General features: G+C 48.6%; 3 protein-coding genes across 5 annotated transcripts; 1 reads left to right on the top strand and 2 right to left on the bottom strand.

Moving 5' to 3' along the window:
* Positions 1 to 6,418: 6,418 nt before the first annotated feature.
* Borcs8 (BLOC-1 related complex subunit 8) lies at positions 6,419 to 12,569 on the bottom strand. The gene is made up of 4 exons (XM_004665999.2): positions 12,040 to 12,569; positions 9,118 to 9,230; positions 8,752 to 8,816; positions 6,419 to 7,028 (listed from the first exon to the last, which is right to left on the bottom strand). Exons 1-4 carry the CDS (start codon positions 12,074 to 12,076, stop codon positions 6,914 to 6,916), a joined length of 330 nt encoding a protein of 109 aa, XP_004666056.1. The 5' UTR covers positions 12,077 to 12,569; the 3' UTR covers positions 6,419 to 6,913.
* Rfxank (regulatory factor X associated ankyrin containing protein) lies at positions 12,178 to 21,230 on the top strand. 2 transcript variants are annotated; one of them, XM_045152226.1, is made up of 9 exons: positions 12,178 to 12,282; positions 13,536 to 13,728; positions 17,724 to 17,804; positions 18,837 to 18,902; positions 19,133 to 19,233; positions 19,372 to 19,497; positions 19,896 to 19,962; positions 20,227 to 20,307; positions 21,004 to 21,230. In XM_045152226.1, exons 2-9 carry the CDS (start codon positions 13,542 to 13,544, stop codon positions 21,078 to 21,080), a joined length of 786 nt encoding a protein of 261 aa, XP_045008161.1. In that variant the 5' UTR covers positions 12,178 to 12,282; positions 13,536 to 13,541; the 3' UTR covers positions 21,081 to 21,230. The 2 variants fall into 2 exon arrangements, with proteins under 2 accessions (XP_045008161.1, XP_045008157.1); XM_045152222.1 differs by lacking the exon at positions 12,178 to 12,282 and adding an exon at positions 12,719 to 12,908.
* On the bottom strand, positions 13,969 to 24,642 carry LOC101613187 (nuclear receptor 2C2 associated protein). Of its 2 annotated transcripts, none has more exons than XM_045152234.1 (5): positions 24,377 to 24,642; positions 24,149 to 24,239; positions 23,793 to 23,898; positions 23,654 to 23,721; positions 13,969 to 14,268 (listed from the first exon to the last, which is right to left on the bottom strand). In XM_045152234.1, exons 1-5 carry the CDS (start codon positions 24,412 to 24,414, stop codon positions 14,206 to 14,208), a joined length of 366 nt encoding a protein of 121 aa, XP_045008169.1. In that variant the 5' UTR covers positions 24,415 to 24,642; the 3' UTR covers positions 13,969 to 14,205. The 2 variants fall into 2 exon arrangements, with proteins under 2 accessions (XP_045008169.1, XP_004666055.1); XM_004665998.2 differs by lacking the exon at positions 13,969 to 14,268 and adding an exon at positions 20,704 to 21,407 and having other exon boundaries at positions 24,377 to 24,638.
* Between the last annotated feature and the right edge of the window lie 347 nt (positions 24,643 to 24,989).

Here is a 24,989-nt window from a genome sequence, read left to right as displayed (position 1 = left end):
AGGCGTTTGCTTTCAAAACCAAAGGACCCTGGTTCGATTCCCCAAGATCCACATTAGCCAGATGCACAAGGTGGTGCATGTGCCTGGAGTTCATTTGCAGTGCTGGAGGCCCAGGCGTGCCCATTCTCTCTCTCTCTCAAAGAAAGAAAACTTAAAAAAAAATAAAAGAATATCCAGGCAAACAAATAAATAGGAAAGGCCAGGCATGGTGGTGCATGCCTTTAATGCCAGCACTCAGGAGGAAGAGGTAGGAGAATCTCTGTGAGTTCAAGGCCAGCCTGGGACTACATAGTGAATTCCAGGCGAGTCTGAACTAAAGTGAGACCCTACCTTGAACAAAACAAAATAAAACAGAACAAAAGGGTTGGAGAGATGGCTCAGCAATTAAGGCGCCTGCCTACAAAGCTTAATGACTCAGGTTTGATTCCCTAGTATCTATATAAAGCCAGATGCACAAAGTGGTGCATGTATCTGGAGTTTATCTCCAGTAGCTACAGCTCCTAACATGTCCATTCTTTCCCTCCCTTCTTCCCTTCTCTCTCTCTCTCTGCTTGTAAATGTATAATAAAAATATTTAAGCTGGATGTTGCAGAGCATGCCTTCAGTCACAGCACTAGGGAGGCAGAGGTGGGAAGATCACTGTGAGTTGGAGGCCAGCACGAGAGTACAGAGTCAATTCCAGATTAGCCTGGGCTAGAGTGAGACACTACTTTGAAAAAAATAACAAAAAAAATTCTTTTTAAGTCCCAGACTTGGGCTGGAGAGGTGGCTTAGCAGTTAAGGCACATGCCTGTGAAGCCTAAGTACCCAAGTTCAATTCCCCAGTACCCATGTAAGCCAGATGCACAGGGTGGCCCATGCATCTAGAGTTCATTTGCAGTGGCTACAGACCCTTGCATACCCATTCTCTCTCACCTCTCTCTCTCTCTCAAATAAATAAATAATTTTTTAAAAAAATATTTATTTATTTGAGAGAGAAAGAGAGAGAGAATGGGCACACCAGGGCCTTCAGCCACTGCAAACGAACTCCAGATGCATGCACCCTCTTGTGCATCACGCGCCCCCTGTGCATCTGGCTAACGTGAGTCCTAGGGAATCGAACCGAGGTCATTAGGCTTCACAGGCAAACACCTTAAAAGCTAAGTCATTTCCCCAGCTCATAAATTTTGTTTTTAAAGTCACAGACTTGCCGAGCATAGTGGTGCACACCTTTGATCCCAGCACTCTGGACGCAGAGGTAGGAGAATTACTGTGAGTTCAAAGCTGAGACTACATAGTGAATTCTAGATCAGCCTGGGCTACAGTAAAACCCTACCTCAAAAAAACAAAATTAATTAATTAAGTAAAAATCCCCAGCACCTGGGAGGCCTAGAGGTAGGAGGATCACTGTGAGTGTGAAGTCAACCTGACACTACATAGTAAATTTTAGATCAACCGGGTTTACAGTGAGAACCTACCTTAAAAAACAAAAAAAAAAAGGCTGGAGAAATGGCTTAGCGGTTAAGCGCTTGCCTATGAAGCCTAAGGACCCCAGTTTGAGGCTTGATTCCCCAGGACCCACGTTAGCGGGATGCACAAGGGGGCGCACGCGTCTGGAGTTCGTTTTCAGCGGCTGGAGGCCCTGGCACGACCATTCTATCTCTATCTATCTGCCTCTTTCTCTCTCTGTCTGTCACTCTCAAATAAATAAAATAAAAACAACAAAAATTTTTTTTAAAAAAGAGGGCTGGAAGGATGGCTTAGCCTTTAAGGCACTCTCCTGCAAAGCTAAAGAACCCAGGTTCAGCCAGATGTGGTGGCGCACGCCTTTAATCCCAGCACTCGGGAAGCTGAGGTAGGAGGATCACTATGAGTTTGAGGCCACCCTGAGAATACAGAGTGAATTCCAGGTCAACCTGGGCTAGAGTGAGACCCTACCTTGAAAAACAAAACAAACAAACAAAAAAGAACCCAGGTTCAATTCCTCATGACCCACATAAGCCAGATGCACAAGGTAGCACATGCATCTGGAGTTCATTTGCAGTGGCTAGAGGCCCTGGTGTGTCCATTCTCTCTCTTTTTTAAATAAATAATAATAACAATACTAAAAAGAGGGAGGAAAACCACTGTGAGTTCAAGGCTACCCTGAGACTATATAGTGAATTCAAGGTTAGCCTGGGCTACAGTGAGACCCTACCTCAAAAAACAAAAAACATTTATAATTTTTATTTTTCATTTATTTTAGATAGAAAGACAGAGAAAGAGAGGAGGGGGGAGGAAGAGAATGGGCATACCAGAGCTTCTAGCCACTACAAATGAACTCCAGAAACATGCACCACCTTATGCATCTGGCTTACATGAGTCCTGGGGAATCGAAGCTGGGTCCTTTGGCTATGCAGGCAAACACCTTAACCACTAAGCAATCTCACCAGCCCATTTTTTCTTTCTTTGAGACAGGAGAGTCTCTCACTGGTTTAAAGCTCACCAAGTCCCCAAGTAGACCTGACTGGCTGGCCAGTGAGCTCCAAGGATCTGCCTTTCTCTACCATCTCAGTGCTGGGAGTACAAACACGCCCCTACATTCTTTGTTCTATATTTTTAATCTTAATTTATTATTTACTTATTTATTTGAGAGACTGAGGGAGAGACAAATAAGAGACTGGGCATGCCAGGGCCTTTAGCTACTGCAAACGAACTCCAGAGGCATGAGCCACCTTGTGCATCTGGCTTATGTGGGTCCTGGGGAATCAAACCTGGGTCTTTTTGCTTTGCAGTCAAGTGCCTTAACCACTAAGGCATCTCTTTAGACCTTGTTTTGTGTGTGTGTGTGTGTGTATGTATATATGTGTGTGTGTTTATATATATATATATATACACACACATACATATACATATATATATACATATATATATATATACATATATATATTTTTTCTTTTTAATGAGAGAGAGAGAGAATTAGTGTGTCAGGGTCTCTGGCCACTGCAATCAAACTCCAGGTATTTGGGACACCTTATACGCATGCTTCACCTTGTTCAGCTGGTTGGTTTACCTAGGTTCAACTTTGGGTCGTAGGCTTTGCAGACAACCGCCTTAACTGCTAAGTCATTTCTCTAGCCCTTGTTTTGCATTTTTGTGTTTTTCTTTTCTTTTCTTTTTTTTTTTGGTTTCTCGAATTCACTATGTAGTCTCAGGGTGGCCTTGAACTCATGGTGATCCTCCTACCTCTGCCTCCCAAGTGCTGGGATTAAAGGCCTGCGCCACCACGCCTGGCTCTGTTCCCCATTCCCCAGGTGAGCCACCACACCAGGCTAAAAAAAAAACCCAAAAAACTTTTAAGGGTTGGAGAGATGGATTAGCAGTTAAGGAACTTACCTGTGAAGCCTAAGGAACCAGGTTTGATTCTCCAATACCCACATAAGCCAGATGCACAAGGTGGCACATGCATCTGGAGTTTGTTTACAGTGTCTTAAGGCCTTCACATGTCCATTCTCTCTTGCACAAATAAAGAAAGTGTTTTATTTTATTAGTTATTTGAGAGCAAGAAAGAGGCAGAGAGAAAGAGAGAGAGAAAGAATGGGTGCACCAGTGCCTTCAGCTGCTGCAAATTAACTCCAGATGCATGCACCACCTTGTGCACATGTGTGACATTGTGAGCTTAAAACATTGTGCACCTGGCCTACATGGGGCCTGGAGATTCAAACATGAGTTCTTAGGCTTCACAGGCAAGCACCATAACTGCTAAGTCATCTCTCAGGCCCTTTTTGTGTTTTTGAGATAGGGTCACACTTTAGCCTGGCTGACCTGGAATTCACTATGTAGTCTTAGGGTGGCCTCAAACTCAAGGCAATCCTCCTGCTTCAGCCTCCTGAATGCTGTGATTCAAGGCGTGTGCCACTATGCCCAGCATTATTTTTAAAAAATTATTAAAAAGGTGGGGAACCAGGTATGGTGGCACACACCTTTAATCCCAGCACTTGAGAGGCTGAGGTAGGAGGATTGCTGTAAGTTCAAGGCCAGCCTGAGAGTACATAGTGAATTCCAGGTCAGCCTGAGCTAGAGTGAAACCCTACCCTGAAAAACCAGGGGAAAAAAAGAATAGATCTTGTTTTTGCTGGGTGTGGTGATGCATGCCTATAATCTCAGCACTCCAGAGGCAAAAGTAGGAGGATTGCTATGAGTTTGAGGCCAGCCTGAAACTACATAGTGAATTCCAGATCAGTCTGGGCTAGAACAAGACCTTACCTTGGCAAACCAAAAATAAATAAATAAATAAAAATAAAATGTGGACTGGGGGGCTGGAGAGTTGGCATAGTGGTTAAGATGCTTACCTGCAAAGCCTAAGGACCAGGTTTGATTTCCCAGTACCCACATAAACCAGATGCACATGGTGGCGCATACATCTGCAGTTCATTTGCAGTGGCTAGAGGCCCTGGCAAGAACAGGGCATGAGGGGGCTGGAGATATTGCTTAGTGAGTAAGGTGCTTGCCTGCAAGGCCAAAGGGTTCAATTTCCCAATACCCACGTAAAGCCAGATGCACAAGATGGTGCATGTGTTTGGAGTTTCTTTGCGGTGGCAAAAGGCCCTACTGTTCCCATTCTATCTCTCTCTCAAATAAATAAATAAATCATGTATGTAAGTATTAAAAGATCAGGAGGCAGGCATGGTGGTGCATGCCTTTAATCCCAGCACTTGGGAGGCAGAGGTAGGAGGATCGCTGTGGGTTTAGGGTCACCCTGAGACTACATAGTGAATTCCAGGTCAGCCTGAGGTACAGTGAGACCCTACCTCAAAAATCAGGTTCCAGGCCAATCGGAACTACATGAGACCTTGTCTCAAAAACAAAGACAGACATGCTGGCCCTGCCTCCCATACTCAGCTGCTAAGAATTGTATATCTTCAGAGCTTGAGTGCTGTGAGCTAATAGGGCTGGTCTGGGGTGTCCTAGGCTTTCCCAAGGTTCCTCATCACCTACAGCCCCTCGGTGTCACTTCAGCTGATAAACCACCTTCCAATGGTGTCAGAGCAGGGCCCTGTTTAATTTGCATCTCATTTGCATGTCCTAGTCATCCACCACAAGAGGGCAAAAGGGCAATGCTTTGCCATGGAGTACTTTACAGTCATGGTGGATCTGCTTGGGCATATGTCCACCTTCCCTGTTTTTGTTTTAATATTATTATTTATTTGTGAGCAAAGAAAGCACAGGTACACTAGGGCCTCTTGCCAGTGTAAATGAACTCCAGATGCATGAGCCACTTTGTGCAACTGGTTTTATGTGGGTATTGAACCCTGGACATCAGGATTTACAAGCAAGCACGTTTAACTGGTGAACCATCTCCCTTGCCCCTACTCCCTGTTTTTTTTTCTTCTTCTGATTTTTCGAGGTAGGGTCTCACTCTAGACTCTGCTGCCTCATGGCACTGAGGCTGTGCCATCTCTATTCTTCCTTAGGCTTCTGCCAGGCCTCCATGTGCATATGGGCTAGTCAAAGCTGTTTTGTCCTCTGAACCCTAGTTCACAAGTGAGCAATGTTGGTATTAGGAAAAGTGGTGAGCGGAGAAGGCAGGCACAGCAGCAGGTGTGTGGTGGGGGAGGGGGAAGCTGCAGGGCTCTGCCCGAAAGGATTGTGGGTAAGGCAATGAGCTGGCATGGGGCTAGAATGTAAGTATGGCCGCCCCTTGGGGTGGGGTCTTTGGGGTCAGGATAGGGTCTGGGTAAGAGGCAAGAAACTGATAGAATGAGGGACAGAGATGAAGAGACAATATGCTTGGCTGGTGGAGGGCTAGAGATGGATATGGTAGATTACCACCTTGCCCAGGACTCCCTAGGAAAAGTCCTAGGATCCCAGTGAAAAAACCAGCAGGAGGGTGTGCTAGACAGCAGGTTGCTGCATCAAGAGGGCAAGTTCATAGCAGAGAAGTACCCAAGCCTGGGAACTGACCTGGCTGGGGAGGCTGGACAGCTTTCAGTGTCATTCAGGGTCAAGGCAAGGAGGATGAGAGTGGCTGAAAGGAAATACATGTATTGTTTGTTGGACTGATATCAGGTACAGAGGATGGCTCAGCTGAGCTGTGTCCAGGCCTGAATGCTACTCTGCTCTCCCACACTTGCTATGAGAACAGGACTCCACAGCCCAGAGGATGGTACACATCACAGGCCCAGTGCTAGCAAGGAGTGTGTTTCCACAACAGGCAGAAGCAGTGGGTCAGACAACGCCTTGGAAGTCAGGAGTTGACAGGAACCTACAGGTGTTGGTTTTTGGAACCAAGGTTTGGCTGTCACCTAGAGGAAGCTGGAACTTGTATTCCCCAGGCCCAGCCTCCTGAAGGCTGGGGTGGTAGGTATGAGCCACCAAGCTCAGCAAGCTTGCTTTGTGCCTTTTAGTGGGAAGGTTTGCCAGTCTGGGGAGCCTAGAGTGCATCAGACTGAAGACAGGATGTGTCAGAGGCATGTTTATTAAGTTATGACAAAAACAGAGGAAATACAAGTTAGCTCTCCATACCCCTCCTGTGCCAAAACAGCAAGCATTTTTTTCATCTTTGACTCTCCCTCAGTTTGAGAGGAGTATGGCCCGGGTGGAGAGGCCCTGCTTTCACCTGCCTCGCTCACTTGCTACGACACAGACAGGCTCCTCTAACATGTTCAGAGTACAGGCTCCTGGGTCTTGGCATTGCCTTGGTCCCCACGGCATTGTGGAGAATCCATTGCTTCCCTTGCAATGAAGTTTACATGCTCCTGCCTGCTGTGGATTGACTCGGCTGCCATCTCCCTAGAAGCCAGCTGCTTTGCCCCAGCTGTGTTCCTGGTGCCCAGCTCAGGTATACCACTGGGCTCAGAGTCTGGTGACAAGTGACAAGCAGAAATCTCCAGACACTGAGCAACTGGGCTGGCAATGTTGATGACAGAGTAGGGCACAGGTGGGTGCACAGAGGCTACCTGTGGCCCTGTGAGCTGGCATTCATGTGGTCCCGGATGCTGATGGCCTGTTTGAGTAGGCCTTCCACGCTGCGGAAGTACACACTACTGTCAACCAGGTTCTTCACAGCACTGAAACAGGAGAGTGGAGGGGAGGGAATGGGTCAGCTGCTTGGAGGATGACATGTTCCCTCATCTCAGCCCTTGAGAAGCCAGGCCAGAGGTCTCAGGGCCCCATGCAGCTAAGCACTCAAAAGGGACCTGGAGGATCCCTGAATCTCCCTGAGGGATGGCCATGGGTTCACACTGTGCATTTCTGGATTACAAACACATAATAGTAACAAGTGGCAGGGTCTCACTAACTCAGGCTGACCTGGAACTCATGCCGACTCTCGTACATGGGTCTCTTCAGTACTGGATGACAGGCATGATGACCATGCCCAGCTCCACCAACAGTTTTGAAGGTACAAGCAAAGAAAGCTTCAAAGGTAGCTTACTGGGCTGGAGAGATGCCTCAGTGGTTAAGCATACTTCTGGCCCAAGCTTAAGTGTCTGAGGGGGCCTGACACTGTTAAAGTTTGAATCTCCAGAACCCACATAAACAGTTGGGCATGCCCATGCGTATCTGTAACCCTAGTCCTGTGGGGGTGTGGAGATCTGAAAATCATTGGGGCTTGGGAATGGCAAGCTCTGGATCAGTAAGACTCTATTGTAGCAAGGAAAATAAGTGGGTGAGCAATGGCTGCCACAGGCGAGTGCATGGGATGCTGTATCAATATGTATATGTGTGTGTGTGCACGTGCACACACCACCACAACCACACACATACTACACAAAGTGAAAAAAGCCCCCTGACCAGATGTTGTGCATGGCTGTTATCCCAGCCTGTGGGGAGCAGAAGCAGGAGGATCAGGAATGTAAGACCAGCTTAGGCTACACTCGAAGATCCTGTGTTCAAAAAACAAACAGGGACTGAGAAAATGGCTCAATGGATCAATCACTGGTCAAGCACAAGAATCTAAATTCAGATCCCAGCACCCATGTAAAAGTGGGGCATGGTGGCCTGTGCCTGGAATCCCAGTACTGGAGAGGTAGAGACAGGAGAATCTCTAGAACTCAGTGGCTAGTCATTCCAGTCTAGCTGGTGAGTTCCAGGCAAGGAAAAGACCCTGCTCAAAGGTGGTGGGGCTGGAAAGATGGCTCAGCAGTTAAAGGCTAGGGAGATGGTCACTGGGTCAGAACACTTGGGGCTCAAGCATAAGGATCTGAGTTCCATCTCCACTAACCCCATGGCTGCACATGTCAGTAGCCCCAGTGCTGAGAAGGGCGGAAACAGGAGGATTGCTGGGATTTGCTAGTCAGCCATTCTAAGTGAAAAACAAGTTCCTAGTGTAGTGAGAAACTATCTCAAGGAAGTGAGGTGAAGAGTAATGGAGAACAGCCAGCATCCTCCTCTGGCCTCGGTAGGCCAGCACATAGGCCCATGGAGAATAAGCAAAATAAACAAAATCCAGAGCAACAGTAAATAGGCAGAGGACCCTCCTTCCCTGGGCTGCAGGGCTGTTCTTGCTAACAGCTCTTCATGTTGGGAAGATGCTACCTGCTCAGTCACCCTCTCTCACCAGAAGAACAGAGACCATAACTAGAGTACCAGCACTCTGTCAGCTCTATCCATGGGTGGTCTAGTGTGAGCCACACACAAACAGAATGCCAGTGGTCATCAAAGTCCAGAGGCAGTAGGAACAAGGTCCTCATTGCTACAGCAAAGAACCCAACTGAGATGCCTGTGGCTGGGAACACTGAAGGATGGTGCTCAAATCCTTACCTCTCCCATGACTGATGGGGGGAGCCTCACCTGCAGGCATACTCCACGGTGTAGATGGCTCCCTGGCTCTGCTCCTCCCAGCGCTGCATGTCAGCCTGCAGGGTTAGGGTGCTGTTAGCAGGAAAGGCTTGTTCCTGAGGGACTTCCTTTCAACTGTCTTGTGCTCTTCTTTGGGGTGTGCATACTTGGCCCACACTTGCTCAAGGAGCTGCATCTCAGCCCTACAGTATATAGGTTGGGGGATCCCAAGTCCACCCCATGGATATAGAAACTTCTTCCACCAGCAATCTCCTCCCCATGGATATTGGGGCACTTGCCTTGCCTCCTGCTCCCCCACCCCAACAGGGAGGCCCCAGCTTAGGAGATGCAGACCCAGAAGTCCTTGGCAGGGCTCACCTTGTGCTGGGCCAGCTCAGGCAGTGAGCGGCGCACATGTTCCTGCAAGCGGTATAGGGCCACCGATGGCTCATTGGCCAGGACATAGACGCTCTCAGTGAACTTGTCCGTGACTGAGTCCAGGGTCAACAGTCCCCATGGAGTAGGTGGGGATAAGGGGACAAGTGTTAAGACTCCTAACTATGTAGCTTGTGACCCCAGCCAGACCAAATCAGCCCCCAATAGCTCTCAAGTGCAGCCCCAGGGGCAGGCTGGAGTAATAGCAGGGCCTCACTCAAGGGAATGTCAGAGCATACTGTGAGCTTATGGCTCTTTCCCTCTCAAAGGTACATCTAAGGGACACTGTTACTACCATTCAAGATCACCTCAATTTCCCTTTATCCAAATACCATACCCTGGGAATATGAAACCTCAGCTCCATACTATATAGACCAGGCTGACCTTGAACTTTCAACAATCTTCCTGCTTCTGCCTCCTGAGTACTGGGATTATAGGCATAATATGCCCAGGTCTAACGACATAGATGACATTTGTCTCACCTTGCTTAATAGCCATGGCTTCAACCAGGCAGAGAATAAAAAACTACTAAGATGGTCTTTTACTTATTCACTTTGCAGTATAGGGGTCAAACCCAGGGCCTGGTCTGTACTGAAGCAAGTGCTTTATCACTGAGCTAGCTATATAGTTCTAGCCTTTGGTTTCTTGTGACAGGGTCTCCCTAGGTAGCCCAGACTGGCATTGAACTTGCAAACCTGCTGACTAAGCCTCTCAAGTAGCTGATTGGAGGCCTGTGCCTACAGGTCTGGCCATCAATTTACTTGTTTACAGGAAAACAATGAAAGGAATGGGGGAGTAGCTCTGATGATATATGCACCAAGCCTTGGGCTACAATTCTAGCACTTGAGAGGTAGAGGCAGAGGGATCACAGTCCTGCTTCTTTAAAACTTTCATGATTACCAAGTTTAATTCAACTGTTATACCAAATTCTGCCTCATAAAAGTAACAAAATGAGCGAGGCATGGTGGTACATGTCTTTAATTCCAGCACTCAGAAGTAGGAGGATTACCATAAGTTCAAGGCCAGCCAGGCACTATATAGTGAATTCCAGGTCAGGGTCAGCCTGGGCAAGACCCTACCTCAAAAAAAAAAAAAAAAAAAAAAAAAGGAAAGAAAAAAAAAAAAAAAGGACTTGCTGGAGAGATGAGATTGAGATGGCTCAATGATTAAAGGCGCTTGTTTGCAAAGCCTGATGGCCCAGGTCCAATTCCCCAGTACCCACATAAAGCCAGATGTGCAAAGTGGCACATGTGTCTGGAGTTCCATTTGCAGTAGCTGGAGGCCATGGTGTGTCCACACTCTCTCTTAAATAAACAACAACAAAAAAACGAGCTCAGACCCTTAATTCCAGCACTCTGTAGGTATCGCTGTGAGTGAGTGAGTTCAAGGCCATCCTGAGACCACATAGTGAATTCCAGGTCAGCCTGACCTAGAGTGAGACCCTACCTCAAAAAAAATAAAAATAAATAAATAAATAAATAAATAAATAAATAAAGAGACCAAATGGAAAGAGGAAGTGATTTGATGTAGGGTGGATTTGAGAGGGGGGAATTAAGAGTGGAAGGTGGGAATCATCATGGTTTTATTGTCTATACTTATGGAAGCTATCAATAAAAAGTGGGGGGAAAAAAAGGACTGGAGAGATGGCTTAACAATTAAGGCACTTGCCTGCAAAGCCTAAGGCCCATATTTGACTCCCCAGATCCCACATAAACCAGATGCACATGGTGACACATGTGAAAGGTCACACATACACACAAGGTGTTGCACACATCTGGAGTTCAATTACAGTGGCTGGAGGCCCTGACCTGCCAATTGTCTCCCTCTCATAAAAAAAAAAAAAAAAGGCCAGTTTGTTGGGCTTGCCTCAAAAAAAAAAAGTTAAAAAATAACATAGTGAATTATTCCAAGGTCAACCTGGACTAGAGTGAAACCTTACCTCGAAAATAAACAAATACAGGGGCTGGAGAGATGGCTTAGTGATTGTGGTGCTTGCCTGCAAAGCCTAAGGACCCAGGTTCAATTCCCCAGTACCCATGTAAAACCAGATCCACAAAGTGGCACATGCAGTGACTACAGGCTCTGGTGTTCCCATTCTTTCTCTCTCTCTGCTTGCAAATAAATAAATAAAAATATTTAAAGGCTGGGTGTGGTGGTGCATGCCTTTAATCCCAGCAATCCGGAGGCTGAGGCAGGAGGATTGCTGTGAGTTTGAGGTCACCCTGAGACTACATATTGAATTCCAGGTGAGCCTGGGCTAGAACAAGACCCTACCTTGAAAACTCAAAAATAATAAAATAACATAAAGTAACATAAAACGTTTGAGGCCAAGTATGGCAGAACAGGCCTGATCCCAGCACTAAGTAGATTGATATAGGAGGATCAGGAGTTCCATGGGCATTCTGGACTACATCCACCCATACATACATAAAAAGTCTGTGGCCAGCCTGAGTTACAGAATGAGACCTTCTAAAAAAAATTGCGGTACATTGTAACTATAGGATTTATAAGTATTTGATAAGCCGGTCGTGGTGGTACAAGCCTGTTATCTCAGCACTTAAAAGGTGGAGGCAGGAGGATTAGGAGTTCAAGGTCAGCCTGGGTTACTTGAGACCCTGTTTCAAAAGACGATGAGTAAATATTTGATAAATCAAGGTAATGATACACAAATGTGTACATAAAGCACATCCAGGGATCACAGCGCCCTGGCCCTTCTCACACCCTTCAAACACCAGGTTTTCCCATCCGCCCCTCCCCAGGAAATCCCCGAGGTCCGTGTCACAGACGGAGCTTCCGCGCTGTTCTCCCCGAGGGGCGATTCTGCGCCCTCCCGTCCCCTCCACCCCGTCCAAGGTGCCACACCACCTTTCTTCCCCTTCAGCTGCATCTCTGGCTCCTCCATGGCGACCGTAGCCCGCGGAATGCAAGAACCGGAACCAGAAGTCCAAAGGCTGGGCTCTCTGCCTAAGTCTTCCCGGCGGAATCTGAACGCTGGATGTTCAGTTCCGGTACCAGCTGCGTGGCGGCCTCATTCCTCCTCCCTGACCGCAGAGGGCTGTGAAAGGGAATCCCCGGGCGCGTGCGGAGTGGACAAAGAACTCAACCTAGGTAGGGGAGAGCCAGGAATTCCCCTTTTTCTGGAAGAGATGATTCTATCTCAAATACATGCTCTCCTCTAGCCATCCTGCTGGTACTAAATCCGGGTCATGCTCAAAATCTGTTACGGAGGAGGCGCCAATAGTATCCAACCCTTTAAATTCCAGATGTCCCGCCTATTTGCATGTCCTACCCTCCCTTAAGAGGAGGTGATTGGTTCCCTGTTGAGGAAAAAAGTCTATGGGCGGAGCCGGGATGAAGTCGCCAGGCTCCATGGACCACCGTCCAGGGCTGAGGAAAGGGCGCGCGCAGGCGCAGCTGCACTAGTTGGGTCCTAGCGGAAGCCGCGCCCCTCTCGACTTGGCTTTAGAGGGCTGGAGGCAGTTCCCGCCCCTTCACACTTTGGGAAGGCGGGGTGCGCAGGCGCAGTACAGGAGTTCTGGGGGGGGGGTAGCGGTAGCATATCAAGTTGCTCTCTGTCCAAGCTGAGGAAGCTCGAGGGCTGAGGGTCCCGTCCCCAACCCGCTCCCCACTAAATTCACTGGAAGAGAAAAGTTTGTTAATTGGGTTCCCAACTTTTGGAAGACCCAGGCTTGCAGCATAGGGGGACAGAGAAGGCTCGTGGGTCGGTTTGGAAGGTAAGGGTGGAACTGGAACCAATTGCATCTTTGTTGACACCAAACTTATATCGGGAGACCCCGACCCAGATGACTACAGGAGATACTAAGTTCTGCTGGTATCAGGCTATGTGCGCTGTCATGGTTTCTTTCAGGCCTCAGTTCCTTCTTACCGAGGAAACTAGCTCAGCGAGGTTGTTACATATGCACTCTCTCTCATAGCCTCTAAGTGGGGGGATTCGGATGCAGACAGCTGATAGTAGAACCTGGGCTTTACAGCACTGAAAGTTACACTTGCCTTGGACTCTTTACAAATTTCCCAGCACTGGCAATTATTCAGAACCTCAGTTTACCCACCCTCACAGAGCGAGACTGGTTATGCAGATAGCACCTACTTAATTGACTTTTTGTTCTTTTGGAGATGGTCTTATGTAGCCTAAGCTGGCCTCCAGGAACTCGCTATGTAGCTGAGGATGATTTTGCACTCCCCATCTTCCTTCCTCCCTCTCCCTGGTGCTGGGATTACAGAATTATGCTACCATACCCATTGTTTCTGGTCCTGGGGATGAACCCAGGGTTTTATGCATGCTAGGCAAGCATTACCAACTTAACAAGAGCTTCCAGTCACTACTGTCATCTCTCCTTCAGCCCTTCATGGAGTGCAACCAGTCTGCCAAAGACAGTATCCTGAACCAGCAGTCACCCACCCCTGAGCCTGGGGACCCCGAGGACTCCAGAGATGAATCAGTGGATGGCTCAGACACAGTGGTCCTTAGCTTGTTCCCTTGCACCCCTGAGGCTGGGAATCCCGATGCTGATGCTAGCACATGCTCAGTACAGGGTAAGCTGCCACCGTGCCCTTTGTCTCTCTGGGATTTGGTGACATAGGACTGTCAAGCCCCAAATGAAACACCTCTGTCCTCATAGCTCATGATAAGGACAGGTCTTCCTTTTCCACCATCTGGAGGTTGTTGGGGTTTTTGTTTTTAAACATACACACACACAGATATGCATATGTAATATACATATATTATGAATATTAATGTAACCAAACACACACAACATAAAATGTACCATTTGGAACAGAATTGCAGCACAATTTGATGGCAGTTGGCACATTTACTCTTCTAGAATATTTCCATCTTTTCAGTAGAAGACTCCTCTCCTGCATGCCCTCCTCCAGTCCTAGGCAGTCACCACCTTGCTTCTGGTTGCTGTAAATTTGCCTGTTCTGAATTGTTCAGATTGTCTCACAGTCACCCAGCATGTAGTCTTCTGTGTCTACTTTCTTCTACTTGGTATTATGGATCCAGTTGGTCTAGGTTGTACTGTGGATGGTCCAGGTTGTAGTGTGGATGGTCCAGGTTGTAGTGTGGATGGGTTAGTTCTTCATTAAAAAAAAAAATTTAGAGCCAGGCGTGGTGGTGCACGCATTTAATCCCAGCACTCGAGAGGCAGAGGTACGAGGATTGCCATGAGTTCGAGGCCACCCTGAGACTACATAGTGAATTCCAGGTCAGCCTGAGACTACATAGTGAATTCCAGGCCTGAGCTAGAGTGAAATCCTACCTGGGGGGGGGGGATTATATATATTTTATCAAGGAGAGGAGGGAGAATAAGAGTAGGTGCACCAGGGCCTCTTTCTCCTACAAATAAACTCCATATACATGCACCAACTTTGTGCATCTGGCTTTATTTGGGTACTGGGGAATCAAACGCAGGCTGTTAGGCCTTCAAATAAATGTCTTTAACTGCTAAGCCATTTCTCCAGCCCATAGTTCTACATTTTTTTTTTTCTTTTTCTCTCGCTTTCGTTTTCTATTTTTCTTTTTTCTTTGAACTAGGGTCTTGCTCTAGCTCAGGCTGACCTGGAATTCACTGTAGGATCAGGGTGGCCTCAAATCCCAAGTGCTGGGATTAAAGGCATATACCACCATGCCCAGCCACTTTTTAAAAATTTTATTTATTTATTTGAGAGAAAGAGACAGATAGGTAGGGAGAGAGAGACGGGGGGAGAGAGGGAGGGAGGGAGGATGTGCCTGGGCCTTTGGCCACTGCAGATGAACTCAAGATGGTATGCACCACCTTGTGCATCTAGCTTACATAGATACTGGGAAATCGAACCTCAATTCTTTGGTTTTACAGGCAAGCACCTTAACCGCTAAGCCATCTCTCCAGCCCAGTTCATTATTTATGGCTGAACAATACTCCAAGAGTGGAAAGACCATTCATCCTTCAATGGATGTTCAGGTGGTTTGCTTGTTGCTACCCAGGATAATAATGTTGCTATGAACATGTGTGTCCAAGTTTTTGCTTTAACATGAACACCTGGCTCTTTGGAGTTGATTGCTATGTGTGGTGTTTTCAGTTCAAATGATAATCCTGTTTAATGTCTGGACAGGTGAAGGATTTTTGTGTAAAAATAAAACATTGTCTTATTCTTTTTCTCTATATATTTCTTTGCTTTTTAAATGTTAATATTTGAGAGAGGGAGAGAATGGGAGTGCCAGGGTCTCTGGCCACTGCAAACAAACTCCAGACACATGCATCACCTTGTGCATCTGACTTACATAGGTTTTGGGGAATCGAACCTGGGTCTGTAAGCTTTACACAAGCAAGTGCCTTAACTGCTAAGCCATTTCTCCAGGCCTTTTTTTTTTTTTTTTGAAGTAGGTTCTCTCTCTAGCCGAGGCTGACCTGTAACTCACTATATAGTCTCAGCCTTGAACTCAGTAATTCTTCTATCTCTTCCTCCCAAGTGCTGGGATTAAAGGTGTGCACCACCATGCCTGGCTGTCTCTCTATATTTCTCGCCTCTCTCTCCTCTTTCCCCCTTCCCCCATCCCCACTGTGCTGGATAACATCCAGCCCAGGCTTTCCTTTTGACTGGAGTCCTTAAATTGAGTTAATAGTGTCACCCCAGGACCTTTGTGCTGTTCTCCCATACTTCTTCTTGGTGCTTGCTGACATCTGCACTGCTATCACCTCAGAGCCACTTTCTCTTACTATCTTATCTAAAAATGGACTCATGCCTCATCCTTTCTTCTTTCTACCCCCTACTACTTCCTTTTCTCTGAGATAGGGTTTATGTATCCCAGGCTGTCCTTGAACTTTTGACTGTCTTTCTGCCTCCATCTCCCAAGTACTGGAATTTGTATACCACTATGCCTAGTTTGTTCTAGCTCTTCTCTATATCCCCACTCCTCTTTTTACTTTTGAATTTACTTTTTATTTTATTTATTTGAGAGGGAGAAAGAAGCAGGTAAAGAGATGCAGATAGAGAATGTGCACTTTAGGGCCTCTTGTCACTGCAAACAAACTCCAGATGCATGTGCCACCTTGTGCATGTGGCTTATATGGTTACTAGGCAATCAAACTTGGGTCCTTAGGCTTTGTAGGCAAGTGTGTTTAAATGCTAAGCCATCTCTCCAGCCCCTACTTTTTTCTAATCTTTAAAAATATTGGGGCTAAAGAGATTGCTCAATGGTTAAGGCGCTTGTCTGCAAAGCCAAAGGACCCAGGTTCGATTTCCAAGTACCCATGTGTGCCAGATGCATAAGGTGGTGCACATGTCTGGAGGTCATTGCAACTGGAGGCCCTGGCACCGGGAGGGAGAGAGAGAAAGGGGGAGGAAATGAGAATATTGGCAAGCCAGGGCCTCCAGCCACTGTCATAGAACTGTAGACATGTGTGCCACCTTGTGCGTTTGGCTTATGTGGGACCTGGAGGGTCAAACATGGGTCCTTAGGCTTTGCAGTCAAGTGCTTTAACTGCTAAGTCATCTCTCCAGTCTTATTTTATTAATTTATTTTTGGTTTTTCAAGGTAGGGTCTCACTTTAGCCCAGGCTGACCGGGAATTCACTATGTAGTCTCAGGGTGGCCTCACACTCATGGCAATCCTCCTACTTCTGCCTCCCAAGTGCTGGGATTAAAGGCATGTGTCACCACGCCCAGCTTTTTGTTTGTTTGTTTGTTTGTTTTTTGTGGTAGGGTCTTACTCTAACTTAGGCTGATCTGGAATTTACTATGTAGTCTCAGGGTGACCTCAAACTCACAGAAACTCCTACCTCTGCCTCCTGAGTGCTGGGATTAAGGGCATGCAACACCACACCCAGCTTTTTTTTTTTTTTTTTTTTCAGGTAAATTTCACTCTAGTCCAGGGTGACCTAGAATTTACTATGTAGTCCCCAATGGCCTTGAACTGACAGGTATTTTTTTTTAAAGAAAGAACTGGTGTGCCAGGGCCTCCAGTCCTGCTATTGAACTCCAGATGTGTGCCACCGTGTGTCACACTGCGCATGTGTCACCTTGTGTCTCTGGCTTATGTGGGAACTGGGGAGTGGAATATGGGTCCTTAGGCTTTGCAGGCAAGTGCTTTGACCATTAAACCATCTCTCCAGCCCTCTTTTATTTTATTATTATTTTTTGTTTATTTTTTATTTTTCGAGATAGGGTCTCACTCTAGCCCAGGCTGACCTAGTATTTACCGTGTAGTTTCAGGGTGGCCTTAAATTCACAGCGATCCTCATACCTTTACTTCCCAAGTACTGGGATTAAAGGTGTGTGCTACCACACTTTTTTTTTAAACTTCTTTTGAGCACATATTTCCAAAGAAGGCTTGGTTCTCCTGTTTCTGAAATAGCCCTTGCTCTTGTAGGATGGGATTTTGTCTTCTAAGCTAAGGACATGGGTCGCAAAGCCTTGGTGTCTACAGAACTGAGTGAGGGACTTGTGTATGGGGGACTGTCTTTGGAGGCTCAGAGCCTCCAGTATCTGTCTGGAAACACCAGTGAGAGATATACTTAGGGGTAACTGAGGTCCTTCCTCTACCACAGGCACTTCCTTGAAGCACTCCACAACTCTAACTAACCGACAGCGAGGGAATGAAGTCTCAGCCCTACCAGCCACCCTGGACTGTGAGTATGACCCTGAGTGGGCTAAGAGGGTGGTGGAGTCACTTTCCTATTGCTGGGACAAAACAGCAGATCAAAAGGAGCTGATGGTAGGAAAGGGTTTATTTCAGCTTATAGTCCCCAGGGGAAATTTCTTCATGGCATGGCAGAGTAGGGGCTAGGCATCACATTTTGTCACAACAGCTTGGAGGTATCAGCAAGAATGAGCAATTTCTGAACAACCACTGGGCTAGACTAATAAACTTCAAGGTCTGCCCCCAGTGATATACCTCCTTGAGCAAGGCTTCACCTCCCAAAGGCTTTAACTGCTGGGGACTGACTGTGAGACTTAATCACAAACACATGAGGCTATGGGGGCATTTTACATTCAAACCACCACAGAGGGCCAAGTGAGGCCCTGATTAGCAAAGCATGGAAGTGGAAGCAGAAGGAGCAGTAGTTCAAGTCCAGCCTGAGCTACATCCTCAGCATCTATGTAAAAGTGGACATGGTGGTACACATCTGTAATTCCAGCTCTAGGGAGTTAGAGACAGGAGGATCCCTGGGGCTAGTTGGCCAGCCAGGCTAAATGAATAAGTGAGCCCCAGGGTTAAAGACCCTGTCTTAAGAACAAAAAACAAGGTATGGACTGGAGAGATGGCTTAGTGGTTAAGGTACTTGCCTGTTAAGCTTAAGGACCCAGGTTCAATTCCCCAGTACCCACGTAAGCCAGATGCACATTTTGGCACATGCATCCGGAGTTCACTTGCAATGGCTGGAGGCCCTGGCACACCCATTCTACCTACCTCTTCTTTTTCTGTCTCTCTGAAATAAAATAAGGTAAAATTTTAACTGAGACACCCTATTTTGACCTCTACTCTCTATATACACACACAAGTGCATGGGTACCCGTACACACGTTCATATGCCTATGAACATGCATACACATACCACACGCATGTAAAACAACAAAAAGAGGAACCATTTTGAACTGAGTAAACTGAGACACAGAGTGGCGATGAGGTGGGTGAGGACTGTCTGCTTTCTGGCCTGCAGCCCTGTCTATCCACCAGCTTGCAGCCCAGGGAGAATTGAGCCAGCTCAAGGATCATCTGCGGAAAGGTACATGTTCACATGTGTGCTAGCAAGTATATATATGCCCTGGCATGTTAAGACCTGTCTGGTGGGGTAGAACACTGCACTCATTAACAATACTGATATGACCTGTGTGTGTCCTGATTGTCTCCATATGTATGTTCCTCCCACTTGATCCTGAGCCCTGTTCTATCCCATCCAATCACACTGACCAGAATAGCAGGTTACAACCTCCTGCTGCCCCTCCTGCCTGCCAGGTGACAACCTCGTCAACAAACCTGATGAGCGTGGCTTCACCCCTCTCATCTGGGCCTCTGCCTTTGGAGAGATTGAAACCGTCCGCTTCTTGCTTGAGTGGGTGCGTCTTGGGAACAGGCTGGGGTCTCAGCTTCTGCTGCCACCACCTTGTCTGTGACATGGGCTGCCTTGCCAGGGGACCCTGGGATACCAGAGGGTGCCTTCACACCTCCCATCCCTGCCTGCTCTGCTCCCCCAGGGTGCGGACCCCCATATCCTGGCCAAGGAGAGGGAGAGCGCCCTGTCACTGGCTAGCATGGGTGGCTACACAGACATCGTGGGGCTCTTGCTCGAGTGTGATGTGGATATTAACATCTATGATTGGGTGAGGCACCACCCACCCCGGTCGACCCCAGCCTCCAACTTCCATTCCTGCCAAAAAAATGAAAAACATAGATGGACCCCCCCCCCAGAAAAAAGGTGCCTGCCCTGAGGTCTGGGAACATAAGACAGAATTGTCCTCACATGGGATACAGCTTAGAGGCATCTGAGAGATAATGACTAGCCCTGGGATGGCAGGCCCACAGGCAACTGCAAGAAGCCAAAGGCAGACAGGGAGGATTTTCTGGAAAAGGTATCTACAGCAGAGACACAGAGGAGGAGAAAGATGGGCCAGGTCATGGGCAGGAAAAGGAAGCAGACTGAACTGGAAGCCAGAAGGTGGAGCTCTGTGAGAAGTGGAATGGTTAAGAGGGTTGGTTTTCACTCACCCTCATCCCACAGAATGGAGGGACACCATTGCTGTATGCTGTGCGTGGGAACCACGTTAAGTGTGTGGAGGTCTTGCTGGGTGAGTGGGAGCCCTAAATGGCCTCCTGGGCTTGGAGGGTGGCTTGGGGACAAGAGGTAGTGGAATAGGATTTGGCCAACTGACTTAAGCCCCCATTCCCTGTTTGGAGAAAACTAAGGCCTGGAAAAGTCAGGCCTCTGTCCAAGGTCACATAGGCAGTGGGAAAACCCATGGCTGTGCTATGACCCTCAAGTCCCCAGACTCTATTTTAGGCTCCTGGTCAGTAAGCACAATCCCACCCCCAGTTTTCCCTCTGCCTTGTAGCTCGGGGTGCTGACCTTACCACAGAGGCTGACTCTGGCTACACCCCCATGGACCTTGCTGTGGCCCTAGGATACCGCAAAGGTATACATACCAAAGATGCTGGGGCAGGCTGGGGGGCAACCACAGAGGGGCACATAGGAACCTCCCCTTGTGTGACAGGCACTGGGAGCAAGGTCATTCATATTTACACGTGAAATACTTTCTGTGTCCCTCATGGAGGCGTGGACCCATCCTGATTCTTGGGCCCTTGGCATACAAAAGGGACACCAATACTGGTAGTGACTAGAGCCACCATGGGGGACACATGGATGTACATGTGCTAAAGAGAGCAAAGAGGCCCCAGTCCAGCCCTAGCGTGGGCATGAATCACCCTCTTTGCTTGTAATGCTTGGGATGGAGCCAGAGCTTCCTGTGCTTTCAGGCGCAGACCTCACAGCCCCTCTCTGTTAGTATAATAGAATACCCAAAGCTGAATGCTTTTATAAAGAAAAGAAATTTATTTTGGCTTCTGATTCTGAAGGCTGGGAGATACAGGACTGGTGGCCACATTTGATGAGGGCCTTGTGTTGCTTCCAGTCAGAGAAAAGAAGGGCGGGGGTAGTGGGGGAGGAGGCATGGAAGACTCAAACCCAGAAGGGAACCTTACTTTCAAACAACCTAATTTTGTGGTAGTTCTCCCAGTCCAGCAAGTCAAAGTGCTGGTCTCCTGGATGAGGCCAAACAGCCTCCCTGCCTCCACTCCCACTAACTGCCGCCTGCTTTCTGCCCCACCTTCAGTGCAACAGGTGATGGAAAACCACATCCTCAGACTCTTCCAGAGTAACCTGGGGCCTACTGACCCAGACCCTGAGTGAAGGCCACCTATCGGGGACTCAAGACACTCAGGGAACAGAACAGTCAAGCCAGAGCTGGAGAAGACCCAAAATTGGCTTCAAAGGCAGCTCCTGGACAGGTGATGGGAAGGAACCCTCCCCAACAGTAACCAATAAACCTTCTGTGCAGAACATGAAGGGCTGTTGATGCCTCCCTGCGGGCTTCCTGAAGGACACAGCATTCCAGAGTTCTCATGCCTTCTCACCTAACACCCGCAGGTGGTAGATGACCACGCGGCCAAAAAGGTCTGTGAGCTCCTCAAATGCCACTTTCAGCTGGTCTACCTCCACAACTGGCACAGGGAAAGTGTGAGCATGGTCAGTCAAGGAACAGGTGGTTTTCTGTGGCTTGCCCTCCAGTCTCCATTCTCCCCGAGCCTGGCTGCAGCCCTGGCTTGGATACCAGCCATGTGCAGGGTGATCCCAAGAAGCTGAAGGCTTTCCTGCACCTCATATAGAATCAGAATTAATGCACCCCACTTTGTGTGTGTGTACGTGTGCATGCATGTGTGTGGATGTCAGAGGGCAACCTCAGAGATGCTGTTAATCTTCTGAAACAAGGTCTCTCACCAGCCAGGAACATGCTAAAGTACATTAGGTTAGCTAGCCATTGACCCCCCCAGGAATCTTCCTGTCTCCACATTCAAAATGCTGGGATCACAGGGCTGTACTACCACACCTGGCATGCTACATGGATTCTCAGGTCTGAGCACTTGCAGGCAAGCACTACAGATTAAACCACCTCCTCAACCCCTTTTGGTTTTGGCTTTTCTGAGACAGGTCTCCCAAGGTGGCCTCCAACTATGTAGCCAAGGATTACTCTGACCGCTTGATCCTCCTGCATCAATCCCAGTGCTGCTAGGATATCAGGATTGCACCACCATGCCCAACTCCACAACCCCATTTTCCAAGCTTTTTTTTTTTCGAGGTAGGGTCCCACTCTAGCCCAGGCTGACCTGGAATTCACTATGGAGTCTCAGGGTGGCCTTGAACTCATGGCAATCCTCCTACCTCTGCCTTCTAAGTGCTGGGATTAAAGGCATGCACCACCACGCCCGGCTAATAAAGTATTTTTTAAAGCAAAAAAAAAAAGCTTGAAAGTGGGCATGGTAGCACGCGCCTTTAATCCCAGCACTTAGAAGGCAGAGGTAGGAGGATTGCCATGAGTTCAAGGCCACCCTGAGACTCCATAGTGAATTCCAGGTCAGCCTGGGCTAGAGTGGGACCCTACCTCGAAAAACCAAAAAAAAATATTTTATTTATTATTTATTTGTTATTAATTTGAGAGAGAAAGAGGCAGATAAAGAGAATGGGCACACCAGGGCCTCTAGCCATTGCAAACAAACTCCAGACATGTGCCATCTGGCTTACTTGGGTCCTGGAGAATTGAACTAAGGTCACTGGGCTTCACAGGCAAATGCCTTAACTGCTAAGCCATTTTCCCAGCCCTTTGGCTTTTTAAAAAATTTTTTGGTTTATCTTTATTTATTTATTTGAGAGTGACAGACAGAGAAAGGGAGAGAGAGAGAGAGGGAGAGAGAAAGGGCACGCCAGGGCTTCCAGCCACTGCCGACGAATTCCAGATGCGTGCGCCCCCTTGTGCATCTGGCTAACGTGGGTCCGGGGGAATCGAGCCTCGAACCGGGGTCCTTAGGCTTCACAGGCAAGTGCTTAACCACTAAGCCATCCCTCCAGCCACTTTTTTTAAAAAAATTTTTGCCAGCCCTTTGGCTTTTTAAGGTAAGGTCTCACTTTAGCCTAGGCTGACCTGGAATTCATTGTGTAGTAGTCTCTGGTTGGCCTCGAACTCACAGTGATTCTCCTACCTCTGACTCCTAAGTGCTGGGATTAGAGGTGTGCACCACCATACGGGGCATCACCACTCCATTTTCCTATTTTATTTTTTATTTTATTTTTTTTTAATTCTTTATTATTTTTATTTACTTATTAATTTGACAGAGAAAGAGGGAGAGAGAAAGAAAGAGAGACAAAGCGCGAGAGAGAATGGGCGCGCCAGGGCCTCCAGCCACTGCCAACAAAATCCAGATGCGTGCGCCCCCTTGTGCATCTGGCTAACGTGGGTCCTGGGGGAATCGAACCTGGGTCCTTTGGCTTTGCAGGCAAACGCCTTAACCGCTGAGCCATCATCCCTCCAGCCCCATTTTCCTATTTTAGAGATGAAGCATTGGAGGTCTCCTGTAGGTGCCCTGCACAAGCTTACATGCAAGGATTCCCACTCTGGTTTAAGAGGACACGGTGCTTGTCTTTGCTTAGTTCTCCCTTCCCCCGCTCATAAAGGGTCTCACTCTAGCCCAGGCTGACCTGGAATTCACTATATAGTTTCAGGGTGGCCTTGAAATTATGGCGATCCTCCTACCTCTGTGCCACCACTCCTGGCTTTTTTGTTTTTAAATGTCTAGGACTGTCTGGCTCTGTAGCCCAGGCTGGCCTGTAACTATGGACCCTCCTGCTTCCTCCGCCTCCCCATTGCTATGCCCATCAGACCCCTAGTTGTCAGAAGTAATGATCCCTCCCACCCAAGCCAAGGAGGATATCTGAAGAGCATTGTTGTCCTCTGGGTAGAAGTCCACAATCTTGCAGAGGGCATCACCCTCCTTAGAACCTGCAGCATGTAAGGCAGCCTGTGAATCCAGGGAAGCACCTCCCGCCCCATCTCCCAGGGCCTTCCAGTACCTTCCAGGTGGCCCCTTCGACTGGAGAACCCCCCCTGGAACTGTATCTGCAACAGGGAGAGGCGGACTCGCTGGGGAAACTTCAGCATCACCCACTGGGAGGGACCCTGGAAGCAGATGAATAAACTGAGACCTGCTGGATTCAGGGCCCTGCTAGGCAGTCTCCAACACTGCAAGTCAATATTGTCCTCAAACGTCACCTTCAGCTGGTCCACGGCCACAGCCAGCACGGAGGTGAGTGCTCAGTCCTTTCTAGCTCACCTCAACTGCGCCCCGCTAGAACGCCCCAAAATTCTAAAGGCACCGGGACCTTGATCTGATTTACACAAGGGATGGAAGGTCCCTGCAGCACCTTACCTGATCCGAGTTCCAGCAAGTCTCCTCATCCTGGTCGAAAAGGTGTTTCTTCCCAAACTGCCGGGTGTTACGATTCAGCACCGAGCTCACCCTGGCGGCACAGGCACAGGGGGAGTGGAAGGCTGAGCCTGCGCTCCAAGCCCGGGCCGCGTAGGGCGTGGCCGCAGCAGGCCTGCAGCACCGCGGGCCCCGCCCCTCCTTGCCCGGCCCGCCCCATCAGAGTCTCACCTGCTCACGGTTTCGGGGCAAACTAAAGACTGGGTCATCTCGGTTCCGCCAGGTCTCAAAGAACACCGGGATATCAGTCCCGCCGCCACGCCACGCCCCGGCCGCACGTCCTCGGGAAAGCCGAGCGGAGACACTCGCCCGTGCGGATCACCTCCTTGCCCGAAGCCGACTGTCCGCAGTGGGGCGCACCGATCCCTGCCCGAGCCTCAGCCTCCCTAGCGACGCCGCAGGGGACTGGCCCCGCGACCCCGGAACCGCGAAGTGCGACGCTTGCGCCCTGGAGTCGGTGGGCGGGCCGCGGGGGGCAGGGCTTGCGCGCTCGGGTTAAAGCGCCCGCCTCCTGCGAGCGAGGTTTCCTGGGAGCTGGGGGAAGAATGCAGACTCCCGGGTGTAGAGCGTCGGCCTTGCGGTCCCTCAGACTTCCCCAATCACGTTTTTCCTGACAGAGGACGGTCTGACGAATCCATTCCTTTATTGTTAGCGCAGCCTGGGAACCCCCGCCACCCCACTGTCTCCCGGAGGCCAGAGGAAGAGGCCCTGTCGTGAGAGCATCAGTCACCGCCGACGCTAGGGGCCCGCTGGCATTCAAATTTGTCTTCCCTGAGCAGGGCGT

Source organism: Jaculus jaculus, chromosome 1 (assembly GCF_020740685.1).
Source record: "Jaculus jaculus isolate mJacJac1 chromosome 1, mJacJac1.mat.Y.cur, whole genome shotgun sequence".
Classification (NCBI taxonomy): domain Eukaryota; kingdom Metazoa; phylum Chordata; class Mammalia; order Rodentia; family Dipodidae; genus Jaculus; species Jaculus jaculus.
The sequence above is the reverse complement of the archived record's forward strand: the minus strand, read 5'-3'. Positions and strand labels throughout refer to the sequence as shown.

Excerpts from the sequence above, each read along its gene's own strand:
- Rfxank (XM_045152226.1), top strand. The coding sequence starts at position 13,542 with ATGGAGTGCAACCAGTCTGCCAAAGACAGTATCCTGAACCAGCAGTCA. Across the intron at positions 18,903-19,132 it reads CAAGGATCATCTGCGGAAAG|GTGACAACCTCGTCAACAAA; the intron begins GTACATGTTCAC and ends CCTGCCTGCCAG. Across the intron at positions 19,498-19,895 it reads ATATTAACATCTATGATTGG|AATGGAGGGACACCATTGCT; the intron begins GTGAGGCACCAC and ends CTCATCCCACAG.
- Borcs8 (XM_004665999.2), bottom strand. The coding sequence starts at position 12,076 with ATGGAGGAGCCAGAGATGCAGCTGAAGGGGAAGAAAG. Across the intron at positions 9,231-12,039 it reads GCAGCTGAAGGGGAAGAAAG|TCACGGACAAGTTCACTGAG; the intron begins GTGGTGTGGCAC and ends CCCTGGACTCAG. Across the intron at positions 8,817-9,117 it reads CTGAGCTGGCCCAGCACAAG|GCTGACATGCAGCGCTGGGA; the intron begins GTGAGCCCTGCC and ends CTAACCCTGCAG.
- LOC101613187 (XM_004665998.2), bottom strand. The coding sequence starts at position 24,414 with ATGACCCAGTCTTTAGTTTGCCCCGAAACCGTGAGCAG. Across the intron at positions 23,722-23,792 it reads TCGAAGGGGCCACCTGGAAG|GTTCTAAGGAGGGTGATGCC; the intron begins GTACTGGAAGGC and ends TACATGCTGCAG. Across the intron at positions 21,408-23,653 it reads AGGACAACAATGCTCTTCAG|ACTTTCCCTGTGCCAGTTGT; the intron begins ATATCCTCCTTG and ends GACCATGCTCAC.